The sequence below is a fragment of the Ptychodera flava genome, chromosome 6, assembly GCF_041260155.1.
Source record: "Ptychodera flava strain L36383 chromosome 6, AS_Pfla_20210202, whole genome shotgun sequence".
Taxonomy (NCBI): Eukaryota; Metazoa; Hemichordata; class Enteropneusta; family Ptychoderidae; genus Ptychodera; species Ptychodera flava.
The window spans coordinates 45,607,451-45,626,792 of NC_091933.1; the positions used below are offsets into that span (position 1 = coordinate 45,607,451).

At 39.2% G+C, this 19,342-nt stretch overlaps 1 protein-coding gene across 1 annotated transcript in view; it reads right to left on the bottom strand.

Annotated features, from left to right (window-relative positions):
- Positions 1 to 19,342, bottom strand: part of LOC139135948 (glutamine--tRNA ligase-like) — a 37,496-nt gene that overhangs the window by 11,230 nt on the left and 6,924 nt on the right. The window contains exons 4-12 of the mRNA XM_070703732.1: positions 13,279 to 13,354; positions 11,105 to 11,235; positions 10,564 to 10,687; positions 10,149 to 10,234; positions 8,187 to 8,273; positions 6,512 to 6,611; positions 4,408 to 4,486; positions 3,854 to 3,962; positions 2,782 to 2,912 (exon numbers count right to left, since the gene is read on the bottom strand). Coding sequence (XP_070559833.1) covers positions 2,782 to 2,912; positions 3,854 to 3,962; positions 4,408 to 4,486; positions 6,512 to 6,611; positions 8,187 to 8,273; positions 10,149 to 10,234; positions 10,564 to 10,687; positions 11,105 to 11,235; positions 13,279 to 13,354 — 923 coding nt within the window. The remainder of the gene's footprint in view (positions 1 to 2,781; positions 2,913 to 3,853; positions 3,963 to 4,407; positions 4,487 to 6,511; positions 6,612 to 8,186; positions 8,274 to 10,148; positions 10,235 to 10,563; positions 10,688 to 11,104; positions 11,236 to 13,278; positions 13,355 to 19,342) is intronic.

Here is a 19,342-nt window from a genome sequence, read left to right on the forward strand (position 1 = left end):
TTGGCTGTTGCCAACAGGAGTTCAGACAATTTTTGTGGGATTTCTTGGCACACTCAGTCCTGCATTAATTGTAGCTGCAGCTTTTGTGGGTTGACATTTTGATATGTAATATTTACAGTTTAAGTAACAACACTGCTGGCTCCAAACTACCGAATTCACCATTCCTGTGAGGATGATTTCTGAATATTGCATCAACCTTTTTAAAACAAATATTTATATTTGCATATGAATACTGGAACCCAGACTTCATTTGGAATCAACTATGTTGTATTTGTGGTTGGCGGTGCAGTCCTGTAATTGGAACCACTCACACAAAAACACAAACTATGTACTTTGGGACGGTCCCTGACTGTTGATATCAATTTTACATGAAGTGTGCATGACTGTTACTTAAATTAAATTGTTTGGGAAGGTAGACAACACTTGTTTTCTGCAAGTTCTTCTTCAGTTAAGTGACTCAGACAAGTCTTGTAATGTTTGCAAGACTCATTTCTTTCACCAAAAACACTGCAACAGAAACAAGTCATCGTTGATGACACAGTCCCCACTTGTTAATGGGTACATTGATTACATGTCCTCAGAGAGGATAGAGTCCTCTTCATTAATTAGGTTTGTGATAAAAATACTTTGATAGAGATGGCGCTCAATGGCCAAGAATGAGATCCATGGTGATGAAAACATAAAACCAATGTAGGCACCATCCTAAAGTTCATAAAATGAGTCAACTAGGAATTAATCAACAGGATGTTGCAAAACATTTTTGCATACAATCCTAACACTTAACAGATTATCACTGGTACCATATTTCATAAAGTTTGATGCAGTATTTACAAAACTATGAGATCAACATCTGTATCAAGTTTCATCAAATTTGACGTTGTATTAATTTGTGGCTATATCACTCTAATTAGGTAAGTCCATTACTTATGCAATTACAAATTAATTAAAATGACACTGATAAATGTCTTTTTCAATGTTAAAGCAATGTGAGCTTAACATCTGCACAAAGTTTCATGAATTTGATGTAGTAATTTCTTGACATATTAGCCTACTTACGAAACTTCAATAATTGACATGTTACTGCTACATGACGTGAAACAAATTGACGAGCATATGTATGAAATAGGTCGATGTCCTTGTACCAACTTTGAATGATACTGGTGGAAATATGTCTGAGTTACGGCTCTGTACATTAGAAAACTGTAACAAAATCACCACCATGCAGCGATATTTGATCTTACTGTTTAAAAAATCAACAAGTATATCAATGTTCATGTACCAACTTTGGATAAGATCAGTTGAGACTTGCCAGAGTTATGGCTCTCGACATGAAACAACCATAACAAAATTGCTACCATGTGGCCATATTGGACCATCTCGTGAAACCAATCCACATACATACAGATAAATAAATCAATGTCCTTGTACCAACTTTGAATAAATTCACTTGATACATGTCTGAGTTATGGTTCCAGACATGAAAAAATCGGGAAAAATGGCCACAAGGCGGCCATATTGGATTGTATCACAAAACAAATCAATGTGCATATGCATGACATAAGTCAATGTCCTTGTACAAAGTTTGCATAAAATTGGTGAATAAAATCAGTTGAGACGTGCTCAAGTTTTGGCTAAGGACATGAAATAATTGTAATGAAATGGCTGCCATGCAGCCATATTGGATCATATCATAAAACAAATTGACCTACATATGTATGACATAGGTTAATGTCCTTGTACCAACTTTGAATAAAATCGGTTGAGATATGCCTGAGTATAATGGTTCTGTACATGAAAAAATCGTAACAAAATGGCCGAATGGCAGCCATATTGGATCGTATCACATAACAAATTGACATGCATATGTATGACATTAGTCAATCTCCTTGTACCAACTTTGAATAAATTAGCTTAATACATGTGTGAGTATTATGGCTCTGTACATGAAAGCATCGTAATAAAATGGCTGCCTAGCGGCCATATTGGATTGTATCACAAAACAAATCGACATACATATGTATGACATTGGTCAATGTCCTTGTACCAACTTTGAATAAAATCGGTTGAAACATGTCTGAGTTATGGCTCTGTACATGAAAAAATTGTAATAAATGGCCGCCTGGCAGCCATATTGGATCGTATCACAAAACAAATCGACGTGCATATCTATGACATTGGTCAATGTCCTTGTACCAACTTTGAATAAAATTGGTTGAAACATGTCTGAGTTATGGCTCTGTACATGAAAAAATTGTAATAAAATGGCCGACTGGCGGCCATATTGGCTCCTATCACAAAAAAATTGACATGCATATCTATGACATTGGGCAATGTCCTTGTACCAACTTTGAATAAAATCGGTGGAAACATGTCTGAGTTATGGCTCTGTACAAGAAAAAATTGTAATAAAATGGCCGCCTGGCGGCCATATTGGATCATATTACAAAACAAATCGACATGCATATCTATGACATTGGTCAATGTCCTTGTACCAACTTTGAATAAAATCAGTTGAAACATGTCTGAGTTATGGCTCTGTACATGAAAAAATCGTAATAAAATGGCCGCCTGGCGGCCATATTGGATCGCATCACAAAACAAATCGACGTGCATCTGTATGACATATGAAGTAATCCTTGTACCAAGTTTGAATGAAATCACTCCCTGCATCTCTGAGATATCTGCGTGAACGGACGGACGCACGCACGGACGGACGCACGCACGGACATGACCAAACCTATAAGTCCCCCCGGACGGTGTCCGTGGGGACTAATAACTAACCATTTATCTCCTGATCTGTGATGTGCAGTGTACTTTATCCTGTACGCCACAGGATCCATTTTACCGTCTTCTAATGTCGTCTTCATTCGCAAAGTTGCTTCACCTTCTTCTAGCTTTCCGTTTTTCATATCCTGTATGTTCAATATTTTCAAAATACAAAAAGATTTTTCCTTGATTTGAGGTAGAATGCACCAAAGGGAAAGCTATTCTGAATCTCAGATCTACAAAACGTTTTTGGTCTACCACTTGTAACAGCTAATTTTATGTTCAAGGGATAATGAAACCTTTCGCCCGCTTATTTTTGTGAAAATTAAAATTTTTTCCACATAGAGTTCAGGCTGGGATCACAGCCATTTTGAATTTCAATAGTCAGTAAATCTTGGGTAAATTGTATCTCTTGTACCAAATTTTACACGGCGACCCCTGATTTTTTATTCTCGGTGTCAAAAAGGAATGGTTTACAGTTTCCTTACGGAAAGTTTGAGCAAAACTTTAAAGTTTTCAGCACACTGCCTTAATTCTATAACTTAAAGTGATGATGGAAAAATTGTTGTGTCAGGGATTATGCTACAACATCACTGGATAAAGGTATATCATAGTTGATGACATAGTCCCCGTTGGATTAACATTTTTAGGTGCTGTCGATAATGACTTATTTGCAGTTTTCTTAATTTAAATGCCATGTCCTTATAGAAAGTTTAATGAGACCTATTCATGCATGTCTGTGTAATGGCACTGGACCTGAATAAATCACAATGAAATGGTTGCATGGACAGATGGGGCTCAACCAATTAGTTCCCCAGATTTTGTTGGTGGAAACTAACAAACATATTACATCTGCCGCTGTTGTTGTTGTTGGGAATACATTAGTATCTTTGCATTTTCACATTTAATTGAATTCTAGAACACATTCATGACAAGAAATTACACTCTGCAAATGGGGGTTTCAATGATGATCTCTGTTTGAAATGTTGGTCAAGACACCATGAGATGAAAGGCAAATCTTGTCCTGATAGTACTCTATGATAACTTATCACAATTTCAAACAAAATGAAACAGCAAACAATCATACCTCAAATAACCCTAAAGACTCTTGGACAGGCCTGTCACGCCATGGCGATGGAGGTGGGTTGTGACCTTTTATTTCTTCTTGTTTCTGATGGCATACATATGCTAGACCCCTGAATGAGCAAAACGAACAAGGTCAAAGGTCAACCACATAACAGAAGAAGGATATTTTGCTCACAACTTCAGTGGCAATTCAGCAGTGAAAGTCACAATGGAAAGATTAATCTACAAGCGGCTGTTCCATATTGTGTCATAAGGAGTCCGAATATTTGGTTGATTGCAATTTCTGGTGAATGATGTTTCTATTATATTCAAGCTGAAAAGTGTGCTCACTGGTTTTGCAGTCACTATGGTAACATTTGCAAAATTACTAAAGTTTGTGAAGCCCTGAAAGTGTTTGTGTGTGTATCGGGGCAAAGGTGACTCTTGATATACTTGGGGCATAGACTTTTCAAATTATGACATGCTGCATGTTGTCTTTGGACATGTATGACATGACATGGCAACAAATGTTGAAGAGAAGGTATTGAAATGAACGGTGAAAATAGAGTCACTTACGATTTAATGAGTTGTATAGCCCAGAGGTAAAGTTCTTGAAAATAGTCTGATGCATGGGTTACTTTGTATGGGGTGTAACCTATAAAATGTAAAAATGAAAAAAATAATAAATTGACAAATTGAAATGAGTCTCAGTAAGGAGGTTTAGGGCAGGGACATTGGTGATGGAAACACACTGGATAATGCATAAAGATTCTAGACAAGAATTAAAGAGGCACTCCCACTTGGTAACATTTTTTAAAACAACATTTTTTAATGCCGCGGTCGATATTTGACATGGCGACCGCACGGATTGCGAGATATCGATAAAAACATGTCCTCAAAAAAGTTAAAGTTTGAATTCCGGTGGCCCACCTGAATTCAGCTTCCGAACATAGAACGTTCGGCACTGGGGCCATTGTCAACTAAGCTATGGAGTACGAGTCTACGCTGACGCTGCTGTACGCCACAGCAGTACCACTCTCGTCGGTGAGCGGTCATGTCCCATGGGAGAAAGCCGAGTCCTACTGACTCGGCAAAAAAAACTGAAAAACAAAGTTTGCTGATTCCACCAGAATTCGCATAGGTGACTAGCACAGATAGGTGCGGTTGATACATAGTATGCATAGTGGCCGCCGCGTGGTATGCGTGCATACCACACGCGGCAGCCGCTATGTATCGAACCACGCGTAACTGTGTGGCAGACGACAAAATGTAGACATCAGAGGCAACTAATATTTTACACGTAAAAACTGATATCTATGTGGTATTGTTTAAAATTTAATACAACTGATTGAGAATAATGAAAACGACAAAAACTAAGGAGAAGTTTTAAAAAAGAATTACCAGAGGTAAAGGCATGATAATGATATGATGTATATAAAGTCATCGCAGTAGGAGGTAAATTAATTGCGTCATTCGAACGTTTTTGGACTCCTTAGAATATCGTCAATCAGCACAACAACACACTTTCGGGGGATTTCGGGTCATAATCAGAAACGATCGTAAAACTTCGGGATGTGAAAAATACGCTCGGGAAATGACATGTTTTTATCGATATCTCGCGAACCGCGCGGAGTCGCCACGTCAAATATCGACCGTTTGCATAAAAAATATGTGTTTGAAAAATGTTACCAAGTGGGAGTGCCTCTTTAAGCCATGGTAAACATTGAATTATCTGCTAACAAATGAGCTTGTAATCCCAATGAAGTACATATACTTTCTGAAAGCGCAGATATTGGCAAATGCTGTCATTTGTTTGTTATATTTATTGTTTGCATAAGGATCACATGACAGTTAATTTAAATAACCTCCAAAAAATTGACTTCTTTCTACTGTGCAAACGCTGCGGTGTCTCAAATTGATTTTGTTACAGGATCAAGATCGTTTTCTGAGTTGTGAGTTTTCTAACAGGTGATTAATCTGTAGTCTAACACTTTAAAGAGTCTATAACAAAAGAACTAGGTCAGATTAAAGAAATCCCAGTCACACTTTTGGAGTTTATTATGTTGTCAAACACTGATACAAGCAGTTACTAGCAGACAAGTAGTCGTCTTGTAGATTAGCCAATATTTGCTTTGATTCTGTCTCTCACAATTGAATACCAATTAGTCATTCAAATGACGTGCGTTTTGTTTATAATCATGCAGGTTTGCTGTGAGCTTGCCACAGGCATTTATTTTGAGTTTGGTAAAAGCTAAATTTTCATGAAATCCATGAACACCTTTGAATTCATGATTGGGTACACACTTGGGACTCTATACAAGGAAGCTTTTCAAAGACTTTTGTGAAAGTGACCAAAAATTGGCTTGTTTCTTGTCCTGGATCCTTTATAAACTACTGCAGATTCAGGTGGCATGGGGCAGGTGATGATGTTTTAGTGCAGAGACAGTACGATATCAAAGTAAGTTTGTTTATATCCATCTAAAATGTAAGAGAGTTGACTTGCTGGAGATTTCACACAGTCTGAATAAAGTGATGATGGTAAGAGTAAAGTGTCACCCATATTGAAAAAAGAGAGTGTTGATGTTATACACAAAAGCTAGACACAAAAGCTTTCAAAAGATTACAAACAAACACTGGATCCTTGCATTGAGAAAGATGAAGGTTGAACATTGACACTTACCTAACCATTCTACCATTTCTCGGATTCCACGGAAGAACTTCTCTTCTTCTTTTTCAGGGTTTGTGTCATCATAGCGTAGGAAACAGATTCCATTGTTTGCCTATTGCAGGAATGGAAGGGACAACTTTAAGGGTATAGTATGTATCATCATATGGTAAAAAAAATACCGCAATTATACGGTGTCCCTCAAATTTGATCAGAATTGGTACATACCAGTATGGGTACCAAAGATCAACAATTAATGTGCAGGAAAATTCTATTTTCCATGTTATGACAATGATTTCTGCAAATTTCAACCAGAAAAAATACAAGAAATATTTAAACCAGAAAACAAGTTGACAAAAGTTGGACACGCTGCTACAGAGAAATAGATGTTTTGATCAAAAAAGGGCAAAAATTGTCCTAAAAACACAAATATTGAAATTTCACCACTTTTTAGCAAACCGCTTCTCAGCTTGTCAAATGACCTGCAACATTTCGCGAAATCTATCAGCAATATAAATCACTGGGCCATATGTATGTTGTAGTTACAGCACACAATCTTATTTGCGCTAGTGATATGGATGTACATTGTATCCTCAGACAGCGTCAAACTAAAATAAATTATAAATCTGAAAATTTACTCAGAAAAAAAAATTCGCACGGCTTTTCTTATTTGAAAAATTTTTTTTTAGAAATTTCCAATAGTACAAAAATGTTCACAATTTCATTGTGACCACCCCCTCCCAAGATCTAATGGTCCATCCCTTAGTTTGAGCAGGTCTGTTAATATGTAACAGTTCATAAACAATGACAGGAAATGACTCACGCTCAGTGGAGTAGCATGCTGGCATGCCAACACTCCTGAACATTTGCAAAATTTCCCTTTTTCTTACCTCATTTGCACATTTTTGACACTGATGTGTTCATTTGAACAAATTCACATCTCAACCCCTACATCTACCTGTACATCAAATACTGAGACGGTAGCTTTGGCGGTATGGGAGCCTTTGTGTGTGACGGACATACATCCACACATACCCACAAATATACAGACACAGACGCCACTCAGACTCATCATATAAGCTCTTTTGGTATTTATATATAAAACCAAATATGAGCTAAAAAAAGATTTAATTTGTTTGTATGAGGAATGGAAGGTCAATTGTTTTAGTTAGGGGAATTACAAGTGTTGAAAATACTGGTGTGAAAGACAACTCCAAGTAAATAAGGAGACAAAATATCATATCCATCAATTTTGTCATTACAACCAATTGTTGTGCTGGGCCTTGAAACAAATGGAAATATTGGAGCAATATAACAATCAAAACGTATAGTGGGTAAAAAACTTCAAGTTGCCACTTTTTCATTGCAAAGACAAGGGTTGAGGTGTTGATCTATACAAGGGTTGAGGTGTTGATCTATACAAGGATTATACACTCAAAGTCACTGAAAATTCTAGAACTTTCAAAGATTTTTCAGCATTTTACAAAGACTTTTTTGAGGTCCAAAATGGTCCAAAATACCATTTTCTGGATATCATTTTTACAATATCAAGACTGATCATCTTCTCATTTGTGTAAATTTTCCAGAACTCAATTTCATTTCCAAGGACTTTTCCAGGACCTTCCAGGAGGCTTTAAAATTAACACACTTTCCTCGAGCCTGTCTATACATTAGTGAGTTGAAACACTACCTTTGCATATCCAAAATTGAAGTTAATTGCTTTGGCATGGCCGATGTGCAGAATACCATTTGGCTCCGGTGGAAATCTGGTCCGGATCTGTGAATAGATTTCCAAATATCAAAATGACATTTTTTACCTGCTCACCCTGACATGGTGCTCTGACATGTATCTGTCAACAATATTACGAATGCAAATGTAAATATGTACACCAAGATTCTTCAAAGAGGATTGGTATCAAATCTTGCAATGCTTTTTGAACACAAAAATTTCTTAACCCTTTTCCTGAAGTCGGTGAATCCGCTTGAAATTCGGTGTAGCCAGAATCTAAGCACTGGTGACCGTTATTCTCCCAACCCGGTGGAAATCGGGCCCTTTTGGGTACCCCTTTCCTGCCAAGTCGACGGCACTACGTTTTGCTATCCCCTGTGCGTTTAGGGGTCATCCGAGGAGAGGTTTTCTGACAAGGAACGCCTTTTCCCCTCGAAATGGGTTCGCAGGGATCGATAGACAGGAAAGGTGCAGAAACCTGTCCGCCAGTCCCCCACACCCGAGGGGGCTGGTTTTTTTTTACCGCTTTTTAGCGGACTTGGCGGATAGCATGGTGACGTTTTCTGGCGGAGTTGGACGTACTTGGCTGCCTGGCACTATAGAGATTGCTGCCGAACTTGACCAACTCGGCAATGCTAATCTAGAAGGCTACCTCTTGCAAACGACTTGGCAGATGTGCCGATGGTGCGAGACGAAAGTCACTTATTCAGTAGTGCGTGACTGAAAATGAGAACGTATTTTTGACGGGACGGCTCGACTTGTTCCTCCGATGGAACGGATATGAACGACTCAAAAATACCATTACAAACTGGTGTCCGACGTACTAAGCTGGGCTTCAGCTCTGCAAGTTCAAGCCAGGCAACGTCCTTCACCGCCTTGGCCGTGCCATTCAATGGACGTAGCTTTGGATTTTTTATTTATTCCATCGTCCGAAGTATTGGCTCTGGTTTGCAGGCAAACGTATCCTCTTGTTGACGCATTGGTAACTACGTACGCTGTTTGCGTACAGAGAATTCAAAAGGTGACATAAGGTCAATATGCTGTACGGGGATACCGCCTGCACTTAGCAGGGACTGCTTTTGTTATGCAAACCAGCTAGCAGTACAATATGGCTGCCAGGCATGTGGACACGTCGATGGCTAGAACAATGGAAGCATATTGCGTTGTACCCATACATCGCAAAAGTGAGACTGACGACTTGGGTGTAGTGACTGGTTATCACTGGTTAGCTGCAGCCCAATCCATGTAGGTACAAACCCGTACCTGACTGAGGACCACTTGATTAAGTCAGTAATGAACGGTAACACTCGTAAGCCAACTCCCAAATGAGCTGGCTAAACTACGTGGAGCTGTGCTTCAATGGCTCAGCCATGTCGTTAATACAACGGCAAAAACGTAGTTTTTGTGCTACACTGCCAAGTCGTTTAAGGTACGTATTCAATTGACCCTACCCTGGGGAAACAGGACAGGTTTGCCGGTGCTGCCGCACCCCTAGCATGACCCCCAGGGTCTCTGACTAACAGATGAGTGAGGTGATGTTTGTGCCTAGCGGACGTGCGCAATACTGAAGGAGTTTATTTCAGAAAAAATAAACATGAAACAGCAATAAAATGACGCACTCCAGGGGCAAACAAAGCCGGTGACCTCAATTTTTTTCTGCAGTACCCTTGAGCTCCTTCCCCTGTCAACGGGCATGTAGAAATTATCGAAGTCTAACACGTATAAGTACGGCTAAAACTACCCTGAAAATGGGCGATTTCTGCCAAAATGCCTGGCAGGATAACATGCAGAGAGCCAATCTTTAGCAGGCACATATTATGGGGCGGTTTTCTACTGACTTGGCAGGATAACGGACAGGGGCGCTCGGCAGGAAAATTTTTAAAGGTGATACAAGACATGTAACTTGCTGACCATATTTCTTACCTGTCCTTTTGTTGTCTCAAGATGTTCTTTCATCAATTGCATTGTCTTGGGTGTCATCACATAGCCATCAGTTGTGTAATTTTCACCTGGAAACAAATCGACAATGTTATCAGAAACTGAAGTTGAAGACTGAATACACAATGTGATCAACAATTTCTTTTCAAGAAACATAAATCAAATACACTTTTGTTCTTCAATGGTTGCAAATGGTATATTTCCTGAGAAAGTGAAGAAGGAAAATACTGCTGGATTAGTTTTCCAGCAAAATGAAACTGACATTTGGTCATCATAGAAACAAAAACATTACAAAGAGATACTGAACTCCTAGAAACATTTAACTTTTAATGCATTGTGAAGATGTGCCTATTTAAGTATCCATGTGACAACTTATGAGTAAAGTTTGATCTTGCCATGCCTGGTTTATGAAATTTGAGAGCAGCTCCCATGATTTGGTAGGCATTCTTGAGATCAACTGGTGAGGCAAGTTCTTTCTCTATTTCCAATGTCTTGGTTTCCTCTTTGTTGGACTTGTTTGTATTCTGTTTACAAAAAACACAACAGCACTGTACAACTCTATCAATTTTGCAGTTGAAAAGCAAACACTGTACCAACATTTGGGTGACTTGGGGCTATCACCATATCTTGTAAAATGTTTGAGCATGCAAGACAGTGTTGAAATTCTTGGAAAAGTGTAAAATGTGACATTCAGCTGCTAAGACCAATCTCATTGCCATCATCTCATACAGTTAAAGTGCTTACTGATAACACTCATCTATTATTTCTCTTGATTCTGATATGGATCATGAAACCATTGTTCTGTTGAATTAACCAGTCAGTGATTATAGAAGGTTACTCTAGATTATTCCAGCATCCAATAAATCCTTTTTGATATTCTCTTTCTAATTGCATCTTTAGCTGTCATTATAAGCATGATGAAAGTGAACAGTTGAACTCACCAGTGTTTTAGTCTTGCTAGGTTTCTGTTTGTCTGTCTCTGTTTTTGGTCCTAGCAAATCCAAAACTTGCATGTCAATCTCATTCTTGATGGCTTTACCGTCAGCCCACTTTAACTTGGACCGTATCTCACCTGATTAACACAAATTACAAGCAAATTACTGAAGAAGGTTTCATTTTTCAAGTATCTAGATGTGTGTGTTTATGCAAATCTTGAAAGAAAATCTATGCTTTGAAAATTCCTTCTGGTCAATCATTTTTATTTCTTATTATAGTGGAATCTGTTTTGTAGACAGCCCTTGTATATGTGATATCACATCAATGACAATGGCCCTTGTATATGTGATATCACATCAATGACAATGGCCCTTGTATATGTGATATCACATCAATGACAATGGCCCTTGTATATGTGATATCATATCAATGACAATGGCCCTTGTATATGTGATATCACATCAATGACAATGGCCCTTGTATATGTGATATTAAATCAATGACAATGGCCCTTGTATATGTGATATCACATCAATGACAGTGGCCCTTGTATATGTGATATCACATCAATGACAGTGGCCCTTGTATATGTGATATCACATCAATGACAATGGCCCTTGTACATGTGATATCATATCAATGACAATGGCCCTTGTATATGTGATATCATATCAATGACAATGGCCCTTGTATATGTGATATCACATCAATGACAATGGCCCTTGTATATGTGATATCACATCAATGACAGTGGCCCTTGTATATGTGATATCACATCAATGACAATGGCCCTTGTATATGTGATATCACATCAATGACAATGGCCCTTGTATATGTGATATCACATCAATGACAATGGCCCTTGTATATGTGATATCACATCAATGACAATGGCCCTTGTATATGTGATATCACATCAATGACAATGGCCCTTGTATATGTGATATCACATCAATGACAGTGGCCCTTGTATATGTGATATCACATCAATGACAATGGCCCTTGTATATGTGATATCACATCAATGACAATGGCCCTTGTATATGTGATATCACATCAATGACAATGGCCCTTGTATATGTGATATCACATCAATGACAATGGCCCTTGTATATGTGATATCATATCAATGACAATGGCCCTTGTATATGTGATATCATATCAATGACAATGGCCCTTGTATATGTGATATCATATCAATGACAATGGCCCTTGTATATGTGATATCATATCAATGACAATGGCCCTTGTATATGTGATATCACATCAATGACAATGGCCCTTGTATATGTGATATCATATCAATGACAATGGCCCTTGTATATGAAATATCACATCAATGACAATGGCCCTTGTATATGTGATATCACATCAATGACAGTGGCCCTTGTATATGTGATATCACATCAATGACAATGGCCCTTGTATATGTGATATCATATCAATGACAATGGCCCTTGTATATGAAATATCACATCAATGACAATGGCCCTTGTATATGTGATATCACATCAATGACAGTGGCCCTTGTATATGTGATATCACATCAATGACAATGGCCCTTGTATATGTGATATCACATCAATGACAATGGCCCTTGTATATGTGATATCACATCAATGACAATGGCCCTTGTATATGTGATATCACATCAATGACAATGGCCCTTGTATATGTGATATCATATCAATGACAATGGCCCTTGTATATGTGATATCATATCAATGACAATGGCCCTTGTATATGTGATATCATATCAATGACAATGGCCCTTGTAAATGTGATATCATATCAATGACAATGGCCCTTGTATATGTGATATCACATCAATGACAATGGCCCTTGTATATGTGATATCATATCAATGACAATGGCCCTTGTATATGTGATATCACATCAATGACAATGGCCCTTGTATATGTGATATCACATCAATGACAATGGCCCTTGTATATGTGATATCACATCAATGACAATGGTTTCTTAAATTTGATGAGAAATCATTCTGATTCAATAACATGAAACTAATGTGTTCTCTAATCTATTGTTACATAGGGATAACTGCCTTGACTTCAGCACTCTATTACTATGAATCATCAGAACTGATTTTTACTGACTATCACAATTACATCTCTGATTACCCCCACTGATTTCTCAGAAATAAATCATCATTTCTTACCCATCATGGTGCCCATATTGAAATGGTATCTCTTTTCCAACAATGCATCTTTGTTTTTGTTGATGACTGCTTCAACCTAAAATGGAATACACCTATATTAGTGTTTTTTTGATAAACAAAGTCTATTCTGAATGAGTTCATGATCAAGTTCAGGAAAAGAACAAACCAAATGCCTTGGGAGACGAAGGTAGAACCTCTTTAGTGTTGCAAATATGTATATGAAGTTTCCCAGATGAACTGACCATAGCCCTGGGTTCCACACATTACAAAGATAGACTGACTACAGTTTGCAGTGTTTCCGCTGCTCGTTCGCCAAATCGCAAATGCGAGAAAAAAGTAGCATTTGGCGAGAAGATTTTGGCAAAAGTTAGCCAAACTTGCGAATCGAAAATTGCACTATGACATCATCACTTTGTCTGTCCGTACGCACATGTCCTGCATTCAACTTGAGACGTAATGCTTTATCTCTGTGCATCCCCGACCTTATGCGTCAGGAGATCGTATTTGTAACACATACAGTATGAATAAAATTGTAACGAAATAACTCACAAATCAATAGTACCGCATGTATATCATGACTAGTTGACTAAAATGTTGCGAAGTTTTGGGTTTAACTATGCGCAATGTGTGCCTACAGATAATTATAACTCCATGCAGTGACAGCCATGTCATCGTCAACACTGAATTGAAGGATCGTAGTGACGGTGAAACTAAGCAAAAACGGCAAACTTTCCTTTTTGACTTTGGCTGCTCCACCAATATGGGGGGAACCACCCCTACAACACACATTCTAAGCGCAAGTAAAGCTATGAAATGGAAAGAAAGATTATGATGAATGTAGGAAAGTCGACTGTGAATTTGGAAAGGAAGGTAGCGGCATGCATGGTCAAAAGCATACGCATGGCATTTTTTAGAACGTATGAAGCGAGTAAGGCACTCCTGAATAGCGAAAATGTTCGTGGTGTATTGCTGCCAACAAGAAAATACCTTTACTGGCGTTAGAAACTTGTGTGAATTGGCTTCCTTAAATATAAATCCGCGACAATTTTCAGTGTGTCACGGACCGTGGTGTATTTTGACGTGACATCCTATACTGACTTTCAGAGAAGGCGCTAGCTCGTCCGCCGAGTCGGCCTAGTTCCGCGTTCACATCGTGCAAATAAATATGCAAAGTCTTGTCGCAATATTTGAGCATTTAACTTGATTGTCAGTGAAACAAAAAGATGTTTCTCCATATCAAAAGGGTATATATTTGATATTTTACGGTTCTATTTACATAATAGACGTGAACATTTGGATTTATGATCCGTGATTTCCGTGATCCATGGCATGATTAAAGCTGGCTGTGAATACACACTGACATCTTTGATGATGACCCCAGGGCTTACTTTTTGAAAATGGCAGGAGAGCTAAAATTCACTCTCCTGAAGCTATCCGGGCGAGTGGTAGGCGAGTGATTTAGCAGCTCCCCTGAAAATAGTCAGGCGAGTGAAAAAAGTGTCATCTCTTGTGATTTGAATATGGCACTGCTTAAATTAGGAGAGTGACTGAACAGGTCCCCTGAAAACAGTATGGAGAGTGCATGAATAAAATTTATTATGAAAACAATATGCGCTAGCTGTCTTTCTTATTGTTATGTAATAGAGAAGGTAGAAAATATGGCACAGTACAATAAATTACCCACAATCGTGTTTGCTTTGTACCAACGAAGTCAATTTTATAACTTTTTTCAGTTCTGCATAAAAGCAATAATATGCAGACTCAAGATAATTGATTAATTACATTTATTTAAAGTACGTTGAAATATTGTTATAAATTTAAAAGAAACTGTTAAATAACCATAAAAGTCACATTCTGCTGGTACTACAAATGCCACAGTTTTGGGAAGCAAGTTATGACCAACTGAAGGGGTCATTCTCTGAAAAAAGTTAGCATGTAAATTTCTTTCGTCTTCTATTTGGAAAAAAATCAATATCCTTTTGTTTCATAAAACTGGTGCAACTAGTCTCACTACTTTCCATCACTTTATTCTGTATTGCTGAGGACACAATCAGTGGAAAATTTGCAAAAATGCTATCTCCTCTCTCAATCAAACACAATTTTCTTATTCCTTTGTGTCTTAAAAGTGTACTCAGAATTTTTACAACTAGTCCAAGAATTTATCTACACATGGGAGACATGGTAGACTTCACAGGGGAATCTACGTTGGTACAAATCATGATGTATTATGGGCAATCTGTAGTACTGTGTATGGGTTATGTATTTTGATAGATGGAACAGGATAAGCAGTGTTCTCCCACCCAAATGTTCATAGCATATTGGCCAACTTTCAACATTTTTCGAACAATAAATATGCAAAATGTGGCCTCTGTTGTATTCATGGACAAATAGATGAAGTTATACTTTTTAAAAGGACGTGTAACTTTTTCATGATTTTTTCATACAAGCCTTTTAAAAATACCATATGGTATGCACATTAGATATATTGGCATTTAGACTAAAACCTACCAAGACAACAGTGCTGTCATTAACCCTTTTCCTGCCAAGCGCCCTTGTCCGTTATCCTGCCAAGTCAGTAGAAAACGCCCCATAATATGTGCCTGCAAAAGATTGGCTCTCCTGCATGTTATCCTGCCGGCGAATTTGAGAGAAAATGCCCATTTTCAGGGTAGTTATAGCCGTGCTTAAACTTGTTAGACTTCAATAATTTTTACATGCCCATTTAAAGGGGCATCTGCTCATGGGTTATTGCAGAAAAAAATTGAGGTCATCGGCTTTGTTTGCCCGGGAGGTGCGTCATTTTATTGCCGTTTCATGTTTATTTTTTCGGAAATAAACTCCTTCAGTATTACGCACGTCCGCTAGGCACAAACATCACCTCACTCGTCTGTTAGTCAGAGACCCTGAGGGTCGTGCTAGGGGTGCAGTAGCACCGGCAAACCTGTCCTGTTTCCCCAGGGTAGGGTCAATTGAATACGTACCTTCAACGACTTGGCAGTGTAGCACAAAAACTACGTTTTTGCCGTTGTATTAACGACATGGCTGAGCCATTGAAGCACAGCTCCACGTAGTTTAGCCAGCTCAGTTGGGAGTTGGTTTACGAGTGTTACCGTTCATTACTGACTTAATCGAGTGGTAGTCAGTCAGGTACGGGTTTGTACCGACATGGCTTGGGCTACAGCTAACCAGTGATAACCAGTCACTACACCCAAGTCTTCAGTTCACTTTTGCGATGCACGGGTGCAACGCAATATGCTTCCATTGTTCTAGCCATCGACGTGTCCACATGCCTGGCAGCCATATTGTACTGCTAGCTGGTTTGCATAACAAAAGCAGTCCCTGCTAAATGCAGGCGGTATCCCCGTAGCATATTGACCTTATGTCATCTTTTGAATTCTCTGTACGCAAACAGCGTACGTAGTTACTAATGCGTCGGCAAGAGGATACGTTTGCCTGCAAACCAGAGCCAATACTTCGGACAATGGAATAAATAAAAAATCCAAAGCTACGTCCATTGAATGGCACGGCCAGGCGGTGAAGGACGTTGCCTGGCTTGAACTTGCAGAGCTGAAGCCCAGCTTAGTACGTCGAACACCAGTTTGTAATGGTATTTTCCGAGTCGTTCATATCCGTTCCATCGGAGGAACAAGTCGAGCCGTCCCGTCAAAAATACGTTCTCATTTTCAGTCACGCACTACTGAATAAGTGACTTTCGTCTCGCACCATCGGCACCATCTGCCAAGTCGTTTGCAAGAGGTAGCCTTCTAGATTAGCATTGCCGAGTTGGTCAAGTTCGGCAGCAATCTCTATAGTGCCAGGCAGCCAAGTACGTCCAACTCCCCTAGAAAACGTCACCATGCTATCCTGCAAGTCCGCTAAAAAGCGGTTAAAAAAAACCAGCCCCCCTCGGGTGTGGGGGACTGGCGGACAGGTTTCTGCACCTTTCCCTGTCTATCGACTCCCTGCGAACCCATTTTGAGGGGAAAAGGCGTTCCTTGTCAGAAAACCTCTCCTCGGATGACCCCTAAACGCACAGGGGATAGCAAAACGTAGTGCCGTCGACTTGGCAGGAAAGGGGGTACCCAAAAAGGGCCCGATTTCCACCGGGTTGGGAGAATAACGGTCACCAGTGCTTAGATTCTGGCTACACCGAATTTCAAGCGGATTTTCACCGACTTGGCAGGAAAAGGGTTAAACATGTTTGGTTTTGAACATGGAGGTATTTTTTTACCTCCATAGTTTGAACTACACCGAGTTCGCGAACAGAACTAGATTTTACACTGAATCGTGCTACCAGCAGTCCACAGTCAAGTTATGTTTCATTTGTTTGCGTTTGCGGCCCGCTGAAACATTCTTCATGCTCGTTGGTCTTCAACCAAAGTTAACTTGGCCGATTGTTACCGCGATATATCGAAGTGATCACAAGTTTACATTCCACAAAACAAAACGAATTTATCATAACAGCCACGTCGAGGTACACGATCCGCGGTGTGTACACTGGAAGGCTTAGAGGGCCGAGGGCAAGAGGTACCATTTTACGACAGTCACAGAAAACTCCTATGCTGTACGCCAAAATGTCGCAAAAATGTACGTCTTTTTAAGTTTTACGGTAGAATGAACTCATGATCGTTTCGTGATCTTTTTTTTAGAAGTATCGGGCATCTCTCCAACTTTTCAGAGTCAATTTAATTATTTTAAGCTTTCAAAGGACCAAGAGACCTAGCAGTCGCTCAGGCTAAACTGTTTAAGTAGAGATTATGCATTTGTTTCCGCGAGTTGCGACGTGTAGTCCCAGTCATCATGTCGTAGACATTTTCTCCACGTTCGATCTCGATAGCTTAAGCAATATGATCCTCGTTTGTCACGCATATTTTTCCTATGAAATCTTGCTGCGGCAGGATAACCGTTTGTGTTTTGAACACTTCGAAAGAATATGGCAGCCAAGAAAACGGAGTTGGTTTGAGAATGTGAGAATGAAGGGCTGTACTTTGTACATTTGTGTACATGTAAATTCCGAACCGTAGTGGTGCTATATTGAAGTGCTATAGGCCCGCCGCCGATACACGATCACTAGACGAGTAGTATTGTAATACTGTATTACATTGTTGCACCTAAATCGATCCATTCCATTGCTAGAATGTGCTTGCCGAGAACGTAATTCATACTGAAGTGAAGTGAACTGAATATTGAAAGCATAATTTTATTCGCTACACTGTGCTTCGCGCGTCGATCGGAGGAGATTAGAGTATGTTACATTTTGGATACAACGTGTAGTGTGCCTTTGGTCTCCAAAACTTAAGTCCAGCCGTGGCGCGAGCGGCTAATCGCTCTCGCGGAATTTGATTTGCGCGAGCGGTAGGCGAGCGGAGCGATCGCTCGCCTCAAAAGATAAGGTCTGTGACCCCTGACCCAAGCGCCATTGATACGCTGTGCGAGCTTCGCTAGCGCTTGCTAAACTTCAAGTGTAAAGCAAATGTATTGGAAGTCTAAAAAAATGCACATATTTCTCAAGTCTGAGAGTATTTTACTTTTGAACTGCTACGAGAATGGATATCTGATTTGTTTGAAAGAACTAGTATGCTGAACCAGGTTTCGTGCCGTTGTCTGTAGCGATATGTACAGTACATGTATCGCACAATAGCGATTTCAGGTTTGTTACTGAATATAGTTGCATACGCCTAACTTTGGACAAGTGTCGCTTGAAATTCGGACAAATTTTATGTTGTATGTGTGGCTGATGTTGGCACCTTGTAATCTGAACCATAAATTGGTGTTACTTTTAGTATCCATAGTAGCACTAACAGGGTTTATTTCCGTCATTCTTACGGAAAATGCAGACAAATATTTATTTTTGCATATTGATGAGAAAGAAATGACGTCATTTATGATCAGTGGTATTGGCTTGGCTAATTGAATATCTGGTTTGGCGAATAATTTTTTAGGGCTTCTAGCCAAATTTGGTACAAGATTTTGGAACCCAGGGGAAACACTGGTTTGACATAACTCTTTTGGTGTCATTATCAAGAGTTAACGAAGTTTACGCCTTAAAGTGAAAGACTTAAAC